Raw genomic sequence first — 20,786 nt, forward strand, 5'->3', positions numbered from 1 at the left:
ATTTTTCTGGACTCTGAGTCCCTCCAGGGCTGATGCTGTGGATTAGCTTCTTCAAGGCCAAGGTGCATCTGCACTCGGTGACGCCACATTGACTTTTTAAATCTTTTCATTTTAGGCTTGCGTAGGATTATTGCAGTTCTCTAAACTAATGTTGAATTCATTGAATTGTAACAATTCTAAAACATAGGTTTTTCTGAATCTTCCAAGTTTATCGTCTAAATACACTGCTCGTAAAGTTAGTAATTTTTCTACAACGGTAAAGACATCAGCTTCCATTATTTGATTCGCGGTTTATTGACTCAAGTTTAACTGATTTACATCTACTAAACATTTTACTGTGAATTCGTTCCATTCACAACTTAGTGAACCCCCAACCATTTTAAACGTTTTAAACTGCATTTACAATTGTGATCTGCTGGTTTTTTCCTGACTACCCCAACCCCTGGGGCTGGCTGTCAGAGCTAATAGGTTTCTTTATGCACTTAGGCAGCTCTTTGAAATCTAATAAAGCAAACTTGGAAATGTGGCCGATCAGTGTTTCATTATTGTCCTGCTGGGGACAGAACCCAGGGACTGGGGTGTGCCGGGCAAGCAGTGCTCTTCCCAACGAGCTACATCCCCAGTCTGTCCGTCAGTTTTTAAAGCGAACATTCAAATTCTGTGTACAGGTTTACTCAGACTCTTATTCCTTTCAAATTAAAACTGCAAGTCTCATATCAGTTACACATTTCAAATTAAAACCACAGAGGTCTCGAACTTGCCCACTTGTTCTAATTACCTAATAACCATCGTACACATTCCTCTGAAGGTCACAGACTTCAGGTTTGTGGTTTACTCCTCCTGTAAACTTTGATGGGCTTTAGCTCTAATATTTTTCCCTCTACCATTCCTAGTAGAAAACACACTCAGGTCAAGCGGGGTTCCAGCGTTGAAGGTCTGTGACGCTGATTCTGTTGATAACAAGCAGCAGGCTGAGCCCGGCACTCGAGACTGGCAGGAAGAACTTACCTGCCCCAGGTGCATCAGCTCTTGCTTGGAATCAAACTTACTTTGCTTTGTTAGTAGGGGACCCAAGCTCATACCTTTCACCTGGGGTTTATCTTTACAACCCCACGCATCTTATGCATTCCATGTACATTTCAAATTTCACTTGGCCAATTTTCTTTTTTGGGTACCGAGTATTGAACTCGGGCACTCGACCACTGAGCCACATCCCAGCCCTATTTTTTTTTTTTTTTTTTTAAGAGACAGGGTCTCACTGAGTTGCTTAGTGCCTCAAAGTTGCTGAGGCTGGCTTTGAACTCACAGTTCTTCTGTCTCAGCCTCCCGAGCCACTGGGATTATAGGCATGCGCCACCACACCTGGCCACTCAGCCAGTTTCAATATTAATCCCTTCAACATTTAACCATGTGATGTGGGTGAGTGGAATTTTGCACCCCACTTAGGTCCTGGCTAATTTCCTTCAGTACCTGATAAAAATCAACTCACTTCTTTACCTCTGACTGGATTCGACCTTTTTTTCCTGTGTATATATGTTTTCCTGTCTGGCACTTAGTCACAATTCTGCAGTCATTTTACTGACAAGTAAGTGCCAGTACTTACTGGCAGTGGTAAGTGCTTGAATTAACTTTGGTAAGAGGGTACAGGAATACCATGGCAGGTGGAATCTATTAATTCCAATTTTCTTTGCCTAAAGCCAGCACTCGCTCAGCTGGTTTTCACTTCTAACACCCACATCCTCAATGTGGCTGCACACATGAGAATCACCTGCGGAATCTTTCTATCACCTCAAGCCAGTGGAATGGGAGCCTCTGCTGGGCATTGTGGTGTGTGTGCAAAGAGCAGCAGGTGATTCTGAATCCACTGGAGGGTCCACACCACTGGGGTAACGTAGCCGCTAAGTGAAAGATTCAGGTGGTTTTTAAAAATCTCCTTTCCATGTTGTGGAAAGACTATTGGAAAATGCGTGGAGAACATGAGAACAACACCAGGTTAGGAGTGTGGCTGAGGCTCAGCTGGGCCATTTTCCTGGGATACGGATATCTTTGGTGGAGGTGTTTTAGGGCGTGGGTTGTACGACCTTGGTACTTGTCCTTCCCTTCTCTGCCTGTGGCCCCCAGCACGCGCAGGCACAAGCTTAGCTGTTGCTTTCTTTGACTCAGGTTCCTCCTGATGTACTCCACGGTTCTGTGCAGCTATTACAACTCAGCCCTGACCACGGCGGTGGTTGGTGCCATCAAGGTGAGTGGAGGGGCCTTTCGGTGAACAGCTGTGGGGGGTGGGGTGGGGGTGGGGAGCGGGGCTAAGTCCAAACCATACATGGAAGCTGAGCTTGGTTTTGCTGCTGTCGAGGGCTAGTGAGAAGGGCTCCTTGTGCCGTTTGCATCTGGGTCTGGGTGACCCCACCTCACTCCCTCTGATCCCCTAATGCATCCAACAGAGGGAGGACTTGCTAATTTAGACAGGAAAACAAATTATTAATTGTACGTTGGGGGTGAGTGGGGAGGGGGCGACTGGGGCAGTGAAGGAGAAGGTGGAGGAACAAATACAAACCCCTGTGATCACCTGTGAGCTACAGTGTAGTTTTCTGGAAGGACTGGCTACTAAGAAGGGGACCCTGGGAAGGACGATTTTCAGCCAGGTCTGTGCTCAGTTGTAGTTGTGGATCAGTGTGTGTGTGTGTGTGTGTGTGTGTGTGTGCACGCATTTGAACACACACAGGAATGAACAGGGCTGGAGTTTCTGAATTCCCTTCTGCAGGTTCTTGGTTTTCTGTTCACTCAACTTCCTGGAGTGAGGGGCAGTAGACCTGTCTGTCAGCTGCCCAAGGCCTCCTACATACAGTGGACAGAGTGCTGCTTGGAATTTATTAGATGCCTCTACTCTGTTCAGTTTTAGGTTCAATATGACTAAAATTCATCACTCAAAAGATGGGATCTGGCAAGCTGATTACAATTCAACTCTTCAGACAGGGGCAGAGAATAATGCAGTTTTCTGTTATTATATCATATTTTACTTCCTTTCTTTTTTTGTATTTTTTTAGTTGTAGGTGGACACAATACCTTTATTTTATTTTATTTTTATGTGGTGCTGAGAATCGAACCCAGTGCCTCACGTGTGCCAGGCAGGTGCTCTATTTCTTTATAAAACCACCTGTGATGCTTTTTAATTCACTTATTGGATATTCATGAAAAATTACTCTCTTCAAAACTCTATGAAAAGTAGACTGCCTAGCTTCAGATTTTTCCTGTTCTATGTATCCCCCCCCCCCCCATCCTTCACTTGGAATGACAGATTCTCTCTCCTCTTGCAGAACGTGTCTGTCGCCTACATTGGAATGTTAGTTGGTGGAGACTACATTTTCTCCCTATTAAACTTTATAGGGTTAAATATTTGGTGAGTGATATTTTCAAATGAACTTATTTCAATAAAATCACATTTTTAAAGATTGACATGTAATAAGCAAAAGAGCCAAGAGAGATGTTACATTTTAAGCCAGCAAGTATTACAACATTACAGTTTCTAGACTAGTTTTACTTGAATCATTCAGTTTCTCTCTGGTTTTTCTCCTCCTCCTCCTCCTCCTCCTCCTCCTCCTCCTCCTCCTCCTCCTCCTCCTCCTTCTTCTTTCTCTCTCTCTCTCTCTCTCTCTCTCCCCCCCCCCCTCCCCCTCCCTCTCTCCCTCCCTCCCTCTCTCTCCCCTGCTGATCAGACCCAGAACCTCCTTCATGGCAGACAAATGCTCTAGCACTGAGCTATACCCCCCATCCCCAATTTCTCTATTTTTATGATGTAATCCCTTGTGTGGATTCACGGGGACATATGTCATAAAAATTCACCTGGCCAGGATCTGAATTTGATTCATGTATCTTCCTCAAAGAGACGTCCCCTAAGTTACCTGTCTTCCTCCTGCCCAGTGGCTTCATGAACTTGTGCCTTCAAAGTGTTGTACTTCAAAAGATGCTGTGAGAATTTACTAGCTGCCTTTTGAAAGGTATTTTTGGGCCAGGTACGGGGGCTGTTGGCTTAGGATAATGGAACATAGGGAAATTTAGTTTATTTATTAAAAAAAAAAACATTTATTTTGTTTCTGATGTTCTCCGTCAGATCAGACCCCCGACCCCCCACTCCCTGCTACCAAAGATTTTTAAATAAGAGGAGAAATTCTCATCAAGGAATCCACAAACTCAAGGAAGCCCCCCCTCGCCCCCCAGATCTGAGAAAAGTCCTCCAAATTAAGCTCACCCTGTTTATAAGAGTGTCAGCGACCGCTGGTGCAGCACCATGGAATTCCCGGCTTTCAGTATTCACTGTTTTATACTCCTCCAGCATGGCAGGTGGCCTGAGGTACTCCTTCTTGACACTCAGCGGCCAGTTGAAACCTAAACAGCCGGTGGATGAAGAAAGCACCCCCCCCACCCCGGATTTGAAGCCTTAGAGTCTGGGGCAGGATGCAGACTGGGGGCAGGGGGAGGGCATTCCTAGCAGGGCAGCGAGACCAGAAGATTCCTGCGGGGGACGTCCACCCGTGGTCAAAGAGCACCCACAGGAACATCTGTAAGATGCAAAGACGGCTACCTCAACGCACTGCGCCTTGAGCCCTGGGGCTCTGCACAGAACCTGAGCCGCTGGCAGCGGGGCTGTTCAGACTGGCCAGTGAGACTCGTGCAGGGACACCAGCGCTCCCCTTCCCTGCCCTGGGCTCTTGGAGGGCCGGAGGACGACACTCAGTGGTGACTTTCCTGACCAGCACCTTTGCCTTAATTTCAAGGGTCAGTGAGACCTTTTTTTTCCCTCTTAGTTTAAGCAAATCTACTTTAATAAAACTACCCAGTGAACTGCCAGGAAAATCGTTAGCTTTGATTGAAGCTATGCTGGGGTCCTTTCCATCTTATCAAAATAAAATAAAAAGCCATTTCTATGTATGTGTCCTGCTGTGATGTTATTGTAGACAGAAAACGGTCGCTTTCTCACCACGTAGAAGACTCTATCTTGAAAGGGACAATGGGGGCCTCCTTTTAGGATGCACATTTGGGAAAATGACAGAGTAACTCAGTGGAGAAACAGGCTCAGGGTCTGACCCGTCAGTATGGAAGTGCTTTTCTGCCTGCTTCTTCACATCCCCCTCCCGGTTTGTTCAAGGGACTTTGAAATTCGGAGTAGGTGGGCTTTAAGCAAAGGGGTCTCTCCTCCCAGGCTCCCTACCACCCAGACGGCTGGAGTATGGGAAGGCACCTGAATGGATAATGTCACCATCAGGAAACGGGCTGTCCCCATCGTAGTGATGCAGGTGTGGGGACAGGAGACTTTCTCCCTCCCTCTCTAAAGGTTTATGTTGTTGCCTCAAATGATCCGGAAATAGAGCAACAGGAGAAAGGCATGCACACTTACTAATGCTCATGTGTGTGGCAGCCCCACAGGGCATGGACCTCCAGGGCCAGGTGGTTCAAGTTCAGTCCCCCCCTCACGGGGAGAGGGAAGTGGAGTGTAGCAGTTGGAGGGTAGTAGACTCTTAGGGGAGGTGATCCAGCCAGTCCACTTCTGGGCATTTGGCCATGAAAGCATAATCCTTGAAAGCAAGGTCTCGATGAGGTGTCCCTACAGCCGGGCTCACAGCAGTATTACAAGAGCCAAAACATGGAAGCAAACCAAGTGTCCATCAACAGGCGAATGGCTGTGCAGAACGCAGTCTGCAGGTACGGTCCATTCCATCTTGAAGAGGAAGGGAATTCTGACAGGTGCTCCCCCATGGATGGACCTCGAGGATATTTCGCTAAGTGAGATAAGCCGTCTAAAGCAGTCAGATTCCCAGAGACACACCGTAGGACGCAGGTTGCCAGAGCAGAGGGAAGGGAAGCGGGGAGTTGTTTGACAGGTGTAGGGTTTCCCTTGTGCAAAATGAAGAAATTCTGGAAATTGGTGGCACAGCAACATAAATGTAACTAATACTAGTTAATTTTGGGGGGGGGGAGGAGAAACTGACACTGAGCTGCTTTCCCTCATGTCTACACCACTTTGTTACTTATTTACCTTTTAAAAAATATTTTTAGTTGTAGTTGGACACAATAACTTTATTTATTTATTTATTTATTTTTATGTGGTGCTGAGGATCGAACCCAGGCCTCGCGTGTTCTAGGTGAGCGCTCTACCACTGACCACAACCCCAGCTATTTATTCATTTTTAATGTGGTGCTGGGGATCGAACCCAGGGCCCCATAGGTGGGAGGCGAGTGCTCTCCCACGTTGCTGCAGCCCTGGACTGACCCCTCTACTCTCACCCATGAGGCTCTGATTTCTTCACATCCTTGATAATGAGGTATTTTCTATTTTATGTTTCATCTTGTTGGGTTTTGGTTATGATGATCCTAAGAGGAAAGATGCCTGTTTTTGATTTGCAATTCCCTGATTCACCAGTGATGTGGAACATTTTTTTTTTCACATGTTTTCTGGCCACTGTGGTCTTAAGAGAAATGTCGGTTCAAGTTCTGTGCTCACTTCTTAATCATGCTGTTTGGTTGCTGTTGAGTTGTAGGAGTTCTTTATTCTTTCTGTTTACTTTTAAAAGGTGTTTAGAGCATGACTTTGGGGCTTCCCAGCTGTTGACATTACTGCCTTTTGTTTCATCAACAGAGACCAAAAGTGCTGAGAAAAAACAAAGAAACGTTAACTTTTGCCTTATTGCATGTGTGTGTGTGTGTGTGTGTGTGTGTATTTTACCTCTAATTTCTTTTAAAATATTTTTTAGTTTTAGGTGGACACAATATCTTTATTTTACATTTATGTGGTGCTGAGGATAGAACCCAGTGCTTCATGCATGCCAGGTGAGCACTCTACCACTGAGCCACAATCCCAGCTCTCTAATTTTTATTCTTGGAATTTTTTTCATATTGTTTTTACCGGTGCATTGCGCTAGTTCATTGTGGTGGGATTTGCTGTGATACTTTCATACCTGCTCCCATACAGCAACATGACTTGGCCATGTCACTTCCCAGTCTTTCCCCTTGGAAGGAGATGGTCTAGTTTGACTTTGCTGCCTCCTTCCACATGTGGCCAGTAGGGGGCACCCTAAGAGCAGCACAGCAGCTCCGCAGCTGGGTTGAAATCGAGATTTTTTTTTTCCCTATATCTTAAAGAACCAGGTTTCAAAGAGGTGGGGTTGAAGGGAGCTTTTGAATTAAAGTTTGTTGGATGCTGAGAGGTGGTTCTAGAAGAGATCTGTGAGCCTCAGGAGGCTGAAGAAGAAATGTTGCCCGATGACCTAGGTCTCTGAAAATTTTTTTTTTCTTTAAAGAGAGAGAGAGAGAAAGAGAGAATGAATTTTTTTTTTTTTTTAATATTTAGGCGGACACAACATCTTTGTATGTGGTGCTGAGGATCGAACCCGGGCCGCATGCACGCTGGGCGAGCACACTACCGCTTGAGCCACATCCCCAGCCCCCAATTTTTTTCTTACTAAAAACATAAAAACAGCTCTTAGATGGGACAAAGAAAGTTAATTTCCTTGATATTTTGTGTACTTCTGGCTATTGTATTGATAATTACACCTTTTGTGGACTTGGACTTTTCTCTGCTGTTTTAATTTTTTTCTATGACTATATCTCAAGCTCAGGGCTCTGGAGCTTTTAGACAACCAAAGTCGCTGAAAAACAGAAGAGTCATTTTAAATATATTTTCAGTACCTTAAGGAAAATAGCAAAGGTAATTTTGTCAATAATTTCTAAGTCTTCAGTTGCTTATTTTGTTTTGAATTGTCATTTCTACTTTCACAGTCAGTTGTCTGGGCTCTGAGTCTTTGTCTCCCGTGGATGGACATGGGTATCTGCACATACATTCTGGGTGCTGGAACTTGACAAGGGTCAGAAACTTACCTGATTGTTAGCTGCTGCTTTGTGGTAGCTTTTAGTAACCAGGGTGCCCAGGAGCTCAGAATCTCTATCTAAGTTCTCCTTCTGTTGTCAGTTACTAAAGCATATAGAAAAGGAAAGCATACCTCTGTAGCATTCAGCCAGGAAGCCCTGAGACATTCCTGGAGGTGTTAAGGGTATGCTAGTCAGCTTTCCATTACTGTGACAAAACACCTGACATAAATAACTTACAAAGAGGAAGGGTTTATTTTGGCTCATGGTTTCATGGTTGCTTGATTCTGTTGCCTTCTTAGCTCTGTGGCTGGGCAGAACATCATGGAGGAGAGTAGAGAGTGGAGCAAAGCTGCTCACCTCATGGCAGCTGGTGAGCAAAGAGACAGGAAGGGGCTGGGGCCCAGTATCCTCCTCAAGGACACCCCTCCCAAGACCTAACTTCCTCCCCCTAGGCCCCACCTCCTAAAGGTTCCCCACCTCCCAAAGCACCACAGGCTGGTGACCAGGCTTTCAACCCTGGGCCTTTGGGCACACTTATCCAAACTATAGCAAAGGGTCAGGAAAGGTGTGCACTCTGGCCCTCGCCTCCACCCCAGTGAAAGTCTTGCCTCCCTTGAGGATTCTTCCACAGCAGCAGCACCGTGAACTGGAGGCTCCCTGAGAACACAGACTCTGGGTGCACTCACCGAATTGGCATCTGCACCTGAGCCCAGGTGGTAGGAGGGTGCTCTGTCCCAAGCTGTTTGTCCAGACTGTACTTTAGCAGTAGAGGGTCTTAACTTGGGATTCCATGGGTGGAATTTAGTGGGGAAAGAACACATCTTGATTTTCTCTCCTTTAACCAAAATGTAGCATTTCTTCCCGTTGGAATGTGGCAACGCCATAATAGAATAGAAGTGCTTGTGACTTTATTACCAAATAGAATTCAAGACATTTTTATGTCAAGTTATAGTTTGATTTGTTTTTTAACAGACAAGCCATTTATACCCTCCTGGTAGTTATTAGACTCCCATTACTTTTTGTTATTCAACATGTTTATAAAGAAGCATATTTTTGCTTTTGGTGTGCACCTGTCACCCCAGTTACTTGAGAGGCTGAGACAAGGGGATCACAGATTTGAGACCAATGTGTCAACTTAGTAAGACCCTTTCTCAAAATAAAATTTGGGAAAGAAGGGAGCTTAGCTCAGTGGTCAAGCCCTTGCCTAGCATGCGGGAGGCCCTGGGTTTGATTCCCAGCACCACAAGAAGCAAAACTAACAACAACAAAAAACCCAGCATATTTTTAGTATAAAAACTTTAAGAAATATTGTGACAACTTTTGGAGGTAATTTGTTTCCTTTATAATTCTGTATACTTTATTTAATGAATTTGAAAACATTATTCAAAGAAAGAAGCCATCAATGGGCTACCATTGTGGTTACTGGCTGCCTTAGATGGATAAAGAAAATTTCAGATTAACATGTTGGGTCAGGGGTTATGTGCCCCTGGGTTCAATCCTCAGTACCCCCCCCCCAAAAAAAAAAAAAAGCCTAGGGAAAGGTCGAATGGCAGTGTGAAGAGATCTTTACAGTGAAATAAATAAATAAAGCTGGTGAAAACTAATTTTTTTAAACCTTCATTTTATTTATTTATAGAATTTCAATATTTATTTTTCAGTTCTCGGCGGACACAACATCTTTGTTTTTTGTATGTGGTGCTGAGGATCAAATCCGGGCTGCACGCATGCCAGGCGAGCGTGCTACCCTAAGTGGTGCTGAGGATTGAACCCAGGGCCTTGCACATACCAGGCGAGTGCTCTACCGCTGAGCCACAACCCCAGCCTGGTGACAACTATTTTAAAAGGCACTTAAAGTTTCTTGAAATTGTAAGGCCATAAGGCAAATGAAGAAACGTTGACTCAAGAACACCAAATAAAACTTGGTAAGAACAGTCTGAATCTAGGGCATTGAGACTTGACCAGTTCCTTGTCTCTCCAAAGGTCCTGCAGCTCAGCCTGGGGCCTGTTCCACTCCAGGTGAGTGTGGCCGAGAGGACGGGGCTTATTCTGTTCTTGGCTTCCAGTCCAGGGTCACCTTATCTGAGTGGGAGGGTCAGGACGCCAGACTTTCTCATCTCCTTTACCAAGCCCTTACCCACATGGAGGAGCAGGTCAGAGTTTGCCCAGGGGAAGGAGCAGTCTGCACAGAACTTAATCTTGCTCCAGAATTGTCTGACCTTTGACCTCCATGTCTTGGACTATCATGCCTAACGGCGTTTCTATTTACCTGGGGACTTGGGTCACCTTGAATGGTCTAGAAATGTGATTTTGGATGGAGGGTGGTCGTATCTGAGTCGGGGCTAACCACCAGCAATGCGGTTCAGGGAGGGGGTTCAGGTGATGTCTGGGGGTGCAGGATGCTGAGGACACCCATGTGGGCCTATATAGTGAAGTCCCCGAAGCACCCTGCACACGGAGGCTCAGGGGGTCCCCAGGCTGGTATTCTCTAGGTACATTGTCACGTGGTGCTGGCTTCCCATCTGGTCCTTACCCAGAGTCTGCCCTGAGCTTTTCTTCCCTTGGCTGATTTTAATCTGCGTCCTTTCTGTCAACTGTGTCCACAAATGCAGCAGCTCCCTGTGGGGTCTGTGAGTCTTCCTAGCAAAGGATCCAAACAGACTGGTTTGGGGAGCAGCTCAGACTCGCAGCTGGTATCAGAAGGGAGGGGGCTGCCTGGAGGGCTCCCCCGCCTCAGGTGTCTCAGTTCTCCACAATGCACATGAGAAGGGAGGAGTGGGGGACTTCAATTGAAACAGACATATAAAAACTCTTGAAAGCAACCACCTTCTCAATGAAGAGCAACAAGCTGAATCATAGGCCAACTAGTTTGCCGGGAAGAACCTGGAAAAGCTACAGCTGAGATGAAATCTTGAAAAGCTGGCCTCAGAAACGACCCCATCAGAACTTAACTGGACCCGATGAGGCCAGGGAGCCATTTGAGCCTCAGAGCACTGTCAAACACAACGGCACAGGCGCTGCCAACCGGAGCCCAAGAGGATGGGACAACTTCAAATGAAAATCAGGGACGTTGACAATCCAAGCCCCGTGAAACCCAGACACCATGGGGTGAACATGTGCCTCCAGAGGACTCACCTTCAGAGGGACGACACCAAAGGGGAGCGAGACTGCATCTGCGTAGCCCAAGACCCAGCTAGGACACAAACCACAAGCGACAGAGGCGAGCCCCAGGGAGCAGGGAGGAGAACCCGTGTCCAGAGTTGCCATATTATCTAAGATGGCAATTTAAAAAAAAAAAAAAAATTACAAGACATTCAAAGAAACAGCGTGGGTCATAAAAGTGTGACATAAAAGCAGGCAACAGACCTAGTATTTGAGAAGGAGCAGATATCATATTTAAAGACAAGACTTCAAAGTAGTCATTGTAAATAGGTTCAAAGGACCGAAGGACACAGGATTAAAGAAGTCAATGAAGTCTGAAGACCATGTCTCATCAAATAATTCAATCAAGAGGAAGTATTAAAAAGGACCCAGCGGATATTCTGGAGTTGGCAAATGCAGAACCAAAATCAAACACTTATTAGAGAGGCTCGACCGTAGATGTTAACTCCCAGAAGAGGGGATCAGGGAACTCCAAGAGAAATCAGTAATCATTCAATCCCGAGAACCAAGAAAACGAAGAAAGATGAACAAAGAAAGCACAACCCGGAGAGGAAAAAAGAGAAACGGGCAGAATAAATTCCAAAGAAACATGAGCAGAAACTTCTCGGACTGGATGAAGACGTTCTCAGCTCAGAAGCAAGATGGCAGCTAGGATCCTCTGACAGTGGTTCCCCACAGACACACCAAGTTGGGCTTCTATTCATCCACCAAACACCTTCACAAGAGCCAAGGAAATCAGGCGAGAGACCAAAGTGCCTGCCCATTTTTTTTTCTTTTCTATTACAAAACAAAATGACACATTGAAGAATGCAGGAAGGAAAGAACTGCCCATGTCATCCCTTCCCAAATTCTGAACAGACCAGAATGGAGGCGCCCCCTCTCCCTTGGTGGGGACATACAGAATGAAGTCCAGGCCTCAGGGTTGAAACCTCGTTCCAGGCCCAGGATGATGAAACCCAGGGCTGGGCAAAGCCCACACCCCTTACCTCCAGGCCAATCAATACCTGTGGACCGAGTCACTGGAACTCGGCTCGGCCAGGTGCTGACGATAGCAGAGTGGGGAGCCAGACTCCACCCACTGGGCGGCATGAGAGTTAGCATAGGGTTTTGTCTTGGAGTTCAATGCCAGACCCACTGCAGTGAGACCCAGCAACCAGGAGAAGCTGAAGGCCCCCTACACAGGCCAGAGCCCACTGATGGAGCCGAGAGCCCATCCAGCATCAGGTAGAGATTGTGCATCAGTGAGACAGACTCTAGTTTGGGCCCACATTAGTGCCAATCTTGGAGTGGGCCTGAGGCACACCCGTCCTGCTCCTGGGACTGTGCAGGCCCCTGCAGCTCTGAGACTCAGGCATAACCCCGCTTATGATCATCAGCCCAGGGACTATCTCCACCCCACCCTGCCCACCTTGGCCTTGGGCAGTACAGCCGCTGCCAGGCCAGTGCATACAGACAGGGTTCTAGAACAGTGGGATGGCCTCACCTGGGCCTGCATCACTGCCCGCTGAAGGCCCTGGCGTACCCCAAGACCATGCAAGTCCCTGCAGCTGTGAACATTCAGCACGGCCAACTTCGTGTCAGCCTTGGTGGCCCAGGGTCTGCCTTCACCAGCACTGACCTTAGGCAACACAGTGTGGCATAAGGCCTTATTTGCTGGGGTAGGAAGGAATAGTAAGCAAAAGACTTTGTTCTGGAACCTAAATCTGGGTTGGTGACACCCAATACTGGGCAGGCCCCAGAGCCCCCTCTCTAGACCTGGCTGCAGAGGAGTCTCTGGGACAGCTCCAGTGCCAGATGAAGCCCGTTCTATTGGGCTTCTAGTCTAGCTAGTGCCGTGTGTGGCTGGTTGTAGTAGCTTGGGCTGTGAGTCCACTTCCGTGATGGGCAGCCCACAAAAGCCCTTGTCCCCAAGGGGTGGAGCAGTGGCCCTGGTGGGCTGGAGCATGCCCTGGTCATGTGGAGTCCACCAGGCTGGCATGGGCCTGAGGCACACTGTGGCAGCCCAGCCTGGGCCCGATGTGAACACTCTCCACACACTGCCTTCACTCTGAACCTCTGAGCATCCACCATCTGCCAGTCTGAACCCCTGGGAAGCTGGGATGGCAGGTGAGCATGAGAAAATGGAAACAGGGCAGACCCGAATGGAAGTTCAGACTCAAGCGTTGACCAATTGCATTAGTGCTTTTCCAAATCCCGATTAGCATAAATCTCAACCAATAGCGTTGACCCAAGTACTGTATGAACCCCTAGACTAGCGCACTCAAACGGCAACACCTCTTGGGTCCCCTCTTGCCCTGTGGAAGTACTGTTTCTATTCACACTTGAATAAATCCTACTCCTACACTCACTCATCCTCATCTATTTCCATTTTCGTATTCACGAAACAAGAACCTGGGAGGAAATTGGTGGTGAGCTTCTGGAGTCTGCTGCAGTCCTGGGGGGCACAGCCTGCCATTAGGAGCTGCATCCTGCCACTCAGCGGTTTGCCAGCTGCGACCCTCAGAGCTGACACCGGCTGCATCCCCTGCCTTGGTTAGCTGCTCACACTACAGTAGGCTTCCTCGGCTACAGAGGCCTGCAGCTCATACAGAGCCCACCCACCAGCAGAAGTAGAGTCTAGTTTCATCTCAGACTCTGGTTTCACTACCTCAGTGTTGTGCTGGTCTTGGTGGGCCGTGGGTTCAGGGTAAGATTCAGCTTGGTGGCATTGGTGGACATGTGTGACACAAGAGCCCCGGGATGTTCCATCTATGGTCACTGATCCTAGACAAATTAGTAAAATTAGAAATGAAAAAGGAGATATCTTCAGAGACATCTCTGAAACCCAGAGGGTCATTGGGGACTACTTTAAAATATTTCAATAACTTGGAAAATTTAAGAGAAATGGGTAATTTGTAGATACATACAATAGACCAAAATCGAATCAAGAGGATATAGAGAATGGACTGGTAATAAGCAAAGAGATGGGAGCAGTAATAACAACAAAGAAAAGGACCAGATGGATTCCAAGCCAAATTCTATCAGACTTTAAGAGAGGAACTAATTCCAAAGCTTACCAAATTATTCCACAGAATAGAAAGTGAGGGAACATTGCTCAGATCATTCTATGAAGCCAGCATCTCGAATATCAAAACCAGATAAAGACTCATTAAGGAAATAAAATTACAGGCCAATATCTCTAATGAACATAAATGCAGAAATCCCTAATAAAATATCATCAATTCTTACCCAAAAACACATTAAGAAGATTGTACATCATGATCAAATTGGTTTCATTCCAGGAATTCAAGGATGGTTCAACATATGCAAATCAATAAACCTGATTCATCACATAAGAAGAATTAAAGACAGAATTATCATCGTCTCAATAGATGCAGAAAGAACCTCTGAAAAATTCAACACCATTTCATCTTAAAAACACTGAAGAGATTAGGGATAGAAAGAGCGTATCTAAACTTCATTAAGGTTCTGTATGACAAAACCAAGGCCAACATCATAGTGAAAGCATTTGCTTTAAAATTAGGAACAAGACAAGATTTTACACTCACTGTGCCTCTTCAATACACTACTTGAAATTTTAGCCAGACCAATTAGGCAAGAGAAGGAAATAAAAGGGATACAAAGAGTCACGTCATCTCTATTTTCAGATGTTATGATCTCATACTTGAAAGATTTTTAAAAAACACAAAAAATTCAATCAGAAGATGTCTAGAACTAACTTAGCAGCAAATCTAGTGAAGTCACAGAATACAAAAATCAATGGCTGTCCTGTACAGCAATAATAAATCTGCTGAAAAAGAAATCAGGAAAACATGGGAGAAGCTCTTTGCTAGCTAGTCCCCTGACAGAGGTTTTATATCTAGAATATATAAAGAACACAAAAAGCCTAATACCCCAAACCAAATAACCCAATTCATAAATGGGCAAGTGAACTAGACAGACATTTCGCAAAAGAAGAAATACAAATGGCCAACAAATGTATGAAAAAATGTTCAACATCTTTAGTAATCAGGGAAATGCAAATCAAAACTATGGTGAGATTTGATCTCACCCCAGTCAGAATAGCAGTCATTAAAAATACAAAAAAAAAAAATACTAAATGCTGGTGAGGATGTGAGGAAAGAAGAAACACGCTTACACTGTTGGCAGAATTGTAAATTAGTAGAATCACCACCGAGTACAGACTTCTCAAAAGACTAGCAAGGTAACTATCATATGAGCCTGCTGTACCACTTCTTACATTTATCCAAAAGAATTAAAGTCAGCATACTATAGCAATACATGCATTCCGCGTCTACAACAGCACGGTTTGCAGTAGCAAAATTATGATTACTATTATTCTTTAGTACTGAAATGGTAAGCAAAAGACTTTGTTCTGGAACCTCAAACTGGGTTGGTGACACCTACTGAGGGGCAGACACCTTCTCCAGGGATTTCACAGTGCAGCTGGCTAGGGTGGTTCTAATTCAGAGAGTCGCCTCTGGTTCCAGGGGTGGTCTGCAGCCTCCTGACCAAGTTATTCCTTGGTGAGCATGAACAGCAGTGGGTGGGGAGCCGGTGGAACAGACCTCTGCAAGTAACCATGACATCGTCTTCCTCAGCCTGCAATCCTTAGTTAATGAGCATTTTCAACATGAATAAGAATTAATCACCATGAAAGAAGAGAGAGGGGAAGGTGAGCTGCCCTTGCTACATAAAGTCTTGTTACTAATTGGCTTCTTACCAAGTCTAGCATAGAAGACACTGATTTTTAAAAAATTTTTTGTAGTTGTAGATGGACAGCATGCCTTTATTTTATTTGTTTATTTTTAAGTGGTGCTGAGGATCGAACCCAGTGCCTCACATGTGCTAGGCAAGAGCTCTGCCACTGAGCTGCAGCCGCAGCCCCTGATTTCTTTTGAAAATGGTTTAAAACACATTTTTACTCATTTACATTTTGGGTACCAGGGATTGAGCCCAGGGGTGCTTTAACCACTGAGCCACATCCTTAGCCCTTTTCATTTTATTTTTTTATTTATTTGGAGACAGGAAGTTGCTAAGTTGCTGAGGCTGGCTTTGAACTTGTGATTCTCCTGCCTCAGCCTCCTGAGCTGCTGGGATTGCAGCTGTGTACCCCCATGCTGGCTAAATTTTTTTTAAAAAAGTGGTGCTTGGAATTGAACCCAGTGCCTTACACATGCCAGGCAAGCACTCTACCACTTAGCCACATTCCCAATAAAACTGTGATTCTTAAAGTGGAATTTATGTCTGTGAACCATATCTAAAAAAAAATCTAAATTGAGTAGAAGAGGACCTGGTAAATAGGGAGTGTTCAAGACATAATTGTTGACTACAGATCTGAACGAACCATATAATCCAGGAGCAAGCTGAACGATGGTCTCATTTGCTTTTCTCCAATCATTTTCCCTAATGTACTTCCATAAAATGTAAATGAAGCTGAAGTTCTCTCTTCCAGGTAAATTAAACAAAAATTAAACTTGGAATGTTCACAAGAGTCTGTTCAGCTGGGTGTGGGTCTCTGTTCTCTCCCTCCCTGTCCCTCCACATTCTCACCTCTGGTGTGAGAAAGCATGGAGTTGAGCAAGGTAGGGTTTGGTTGGCTTATAGGTTGTTTCCTGGAAGAGTGCATATCCAGGACAATTGGGGACTTGAGGTGACAGGTAAAACCAGGCATGGTGAGCTGAAAGGAGGCCTTGGAAGGGAATAGGAAGGAGCAACAAAGAAGTTCCATCATCCTTTGGTATCCACAGGGCAAGTGAACTAGATAGACATTTCACAAAAGAAGAAATACAAATGGCCAACAAATGTATGAAAAAATGTTCAACATCTTTAGTAATCAGGGATTCATTCTAGGACCCCGGGGGACACCCAAATCCAAGGAGACACATGTCCTTTTATAAAATGGCATAGCATCTGCATATAACTGGTGCACAGCCTCCTGTATACCACCTTAAATCATCTCTAGAGTACTTACAATATCTGATCCCGTATAAATGCTATGTAAGTAGTTGTTATATTATATTGTTTAGAAATAATGACAGGAAAAAAAATCTGCACATGTTCAGTTCAGGTGCCATTTTGGGGAATGTTTTGATTCGTGGTTGATTGGCTCTGTGAATGCAGGATCCCCAGTAGAGAGAGACACCTATATTTACCCCACCTCTTGCATTCCCAGGGTTTTCTTGATCAGCTGCTAAAGAGGAGGCCCTTTGGGGTAGTGGACTCTTTCTGCCATTAGAAAGGATCCTCCCAGGTTTCCTTAATAATGATCACATTTGCAGGGTAACACTGTCAGTAACAACTACCATTTCTTTACTCCCTGTGGTAGGAAACACAAAATTGTGGGAGTCGATGCCTCCATTCTCTTCTCCTGCTGGTTTCCGGCTCTTCTTCTTTCCAGGGCTTCCCACATGCTGGGCAGGTGCCTGCCCTGTGCTACTCCTCAGCCCAGTCTCCCAACTCTTTCCACCCAAGTATCCCTTAGGTGTTGCTCCCATCGTTGAAGGCTTTGAAAAATTAAAGAACAACAAAATTAGACTCATAAGCATTACAAAGTATTATTATGTGGCCAGTATTCTTGTTCTCAGGAACTCGCCAGCAGTTCAGGACTTTAGTTTGGGACGGTTCCTTTAGATTTGAGTTTTTCATGCGTTCCTGTCTCAGTGCAGGGCATTGGCTTTGAGAGTGGGAGGTGGATGAGGTTACCATGGTTACAGGTGGAGGAGGCGGCCCAGAGCTTGTGCATTTAGTCTAGAAAACAGACCGCGGGATTGGCGACAACTGGACCACTGGACTCTCCCAGCCGTGACATTGTTCTCTTGTTGGGACAATGTAGGGAGGCCGTGGCTGTGTGATGGTGGCTTCTGGAATCCCGTGACCTGGGTTTGCATCCTGCCTCTGCCAATTTAAAAAAGCCATTGTAATGAGGTATTATTTAAATAAATTGCCAATTCTAAGTGTACGATTTAATGATTTTTGGGGGTATATGTGTGTAAATTCATAGAGTTGGGCAACCTTCACCACAACCCAATTTTAGGACATTGCCACCGTGGCCCAAAGACCTCTCCCACCCACGTGCAGTCAGTTCTCATCCCTAGAGCCAGCCCTGGGCAACCGCTAACCTGCTTTGTATAAAGACACTTCGGTTTACTGTGCCGCCACAGAAGCGTGAAGGCAAACATGGGTTTCATTGTATCCTTATGAGTACTAAGAACAACTTCGGTTTTATTTACTCCTTTGTGTGTCTGTAGTATTTTATTCATCCAGTTGACATTTCTAATAACACAGGAGGTCCCATATTCCACTCATTTGCACACTAATTGGCTTTTCGCTTTCTTTTACTTCCAGATGTCCTTTGATCTTAGAGTTGGTGCATTGTGTCTTGAATCTGGCCCCTGCTTGGGGCCCATATCTGCCTAGGTTTACCTGACTTATTATGTGTGTATCTATACCTGCCTCCGTTCCTCCCAACCTGTGATGGAGAGAGGCTCCTTGGGGAACCTGGTTGTGTGAGTCAGCTGTCCATCACTATAGCAAAGGCCTGACATAATCAACTTGCAAAGAAAAAAGGTTTATTTTGGCTCCCAGTTTTGGAGGTCTCAGTCCATGATTGGTTGGCGTGCTGCTTTGGGCCTGGTGGGAATGTGATGGAGCAAAACCATTCATATCATCGCCAGATGTCAAAGAGAGAAAAGAGGCTGGGGTCCCCAATCCCACTGACCCAGGTGCCCCCCACTAGGACACATTTCTTTTTCATTTATTTATTTTTTTGTGGTGTTGGGGTGAAACCCAGGGCCTTCTGCATGGTAGGCCAGAGCTCTACCACTGAGCTACCACCCATGCCCAGGCTTTGCTTCTTAAAATTTCCACCACCTCCCAATAGTGCCCACCTGGAAATCAAGCCTCCGACAGCGTGCCTTTGGGGGCGCTCAGCACCCACGCCATGGCCTTGGAGATGGATTTCTGCTCATGGTTCCCCTCAGCCTCCGTTCTTCCCCATCACCACCAAACACGTGGTTTGGGAGTTTGTCGCTTTCTAGGCCAGACTTGTCATTTTAATAGAAGCAATTTTAATACAGACTGAGAAATGTCACATTAAAACCTGGATTTTTTGGTGTCACCTAAAAGAAAAAAGAATCACGATTTATCACATGGTCTAGAATTTCCACAGGACTGAGGCCGGCTGGGCGGAGATGCAGCGATGGCTTCCTTTGGGTCCCCCTGTGCTCTGCTCTCCGCGTCCCCGATGCCCAGGCTCAGAGTCACTCTCCACCATCCAGTGTGCTTCTTATAGTAGAGTCAGGAAGAAAATAAAAGCTGATCAAGAGAGCTAAGGAGAGCGGAAGAGAATGCGTGTGACGGTGGAGGTGACAATTGTACCTACTGTGTGTCCGTACTGAAGGGGCTCCGCGTAGGTCTGTTTCATGGATCCGCGTTGCGCCTGCCGACCTTGACTTCAGGTCAGGAGGTTGCCATCCTTTCCGGAAGGCCATGGAGAGTGGCCAGGTGCATGCCAAGGAGAGATTTTTTAACTATGTTTTATTGAACTCCAATGATGAAAGTTTGACATGGGGTTGATGTTCATCCAGCTGCATTTCTTGAGTAGGGAAGAAAACAGCCGTTGCCGTGTCTGGCAGAATCACGTGCATCCCCAGTGAAGGTGTAATTTTAATTTTATTGATCAAGGTCCTCTTGCGCCAGCTCGGGTTGCTGTAACAAAACACCATAGGTTGGGTGGCTGGAATGACACATTTTTTTTTTTCTCTCGTAGTTCTGGAGCTGGAAAGTCCAAAATCCAGGTGCTGGCCCATTTGGTTCCTCATGCGGGTCCTCTTTCCGGCTTGAAGATGGCCGTCTTCTTGCTCTGTCTTCATGTGGTAGAGGGAGGAAGGAAGGAGGAGCTCGAGAGCGGGAGAAGGAGGGAGAGGGCAGGGGAGAGGAGAGATCGTGTGTGTCTTCTCTCAGGGGCACTAACCCATCACGAGGGGCCCAACCTCAGGACCTAATTGCCTCCTGAGGGCTCCATCTCCAAATGCCAACACATTGAGGGTGAGAGCTTCAACATAACAAATTTAGGGGGAGCAAGGACACAGTTCCATCCATAGTATCTTGTGCGCAGTGAAGTACAAACTTATCTAAAAGCTTGCTTGTGATTTGTCTGTTATGTGGGACTGGATATGTTTTTTGGTGTTGACAAGTGAAGAAGAGCAAGTCTTGGTGTGGGACCAAGCGTGCAAGTGAGTTGCTCCTTCCGACCCTGGTAATAGGGAAGTCTAAGCTACCCACCCCCCACACCAAATTGCTGCAGGATAAAATTTACTTAAAACCCAGATATAATTTAATGTAGAAACAGGTACAGTGAGATGAGTTTTGAGAAGGGTATACCCCATGAATGCAAAGTTACCAAGTGCAGAGCATCTCCATCCACATGGAAAACATCCTCAAGACTCTCCAATCTCTGCACCTCTATCAGGCAACCAGTGTTCTGATTTGTTTTGCTGAAGATCAGATTTGCCTGCACGTGTTCGTAGTGGGTACATGTGGTAGGCAGCTTCTAAAACAGCGCTCAATGATCCTGCTTCCTCACTTTCTAACCCTAACCCCAACCCTATGGGTGTGGGCTGGACCTAGAAATTTGCTTCTAAGGCATAGAATACAGCACAAGGGAAGAAATGACCCTTCCAAGATTAGGTTAATGTGAGGGGGGAGCGTTTGTCTTTCCCCTCTCTTTCTCTCACTCTTCTCATCTGTCTGTTGGGATGAAGGTG

General features: G+C 45.9%; 1 protein-coding gene across 6 annotated transcripts in view; it reads left to right on the forward strand.

Annotated features, from left to right (window-relative positions):
* SLC35D2 (solute carrier family 35 member D2) overlaps window positions 1-4,454 on the forward strand; it is a 48,942-nt gene extending 44,488 nt beyond the window's left edge. For 4 of the 6 annotated variants that reach the window (XM_081263428.1, XM_081263430.1, XM_081263426.1 and 1 more), the window contains 3 exons: window positions 2,164-2,242; window positions 3,315-3,397; window positions 4,331-4,454. In XM_081263428.1, coding sequence (XP_081119554.1) covers window positions 2,164-2,242; window positions 3,315-3,397; window positions 4,331-4,439 — 271 coding nt within the window. In that variant the 3' untranslated portion in view covers window positions 4,440-4,454. Of the gene's footprint in view, window positions 1-2,163; window positions 2,243-3,314; window positions 3,398-3,918; window positions 3,986-4,108; window positions 4,125-4,330 lie in introns of those variants that run through there. The other 2 variants (XM_081263427.1, XM_081263429.1) reach the window with 2 other exon arrangements.
* Window positions 4,455-20,786: the final 16,332 nt, after the last annotated feature.

The sequence above is a fragment of the Spermophilus citellus genome (assembly GCF_964194105.1).
Source record: "Spermophilus citellus genome assembly, chromosome: 12".
NCBI classification, from domain to species: Eukaryota; Metazoa; Chordata; class Mammalia; order Rodentia; family Sciuridae; genus Spermophilus; species Spermophilus citellus.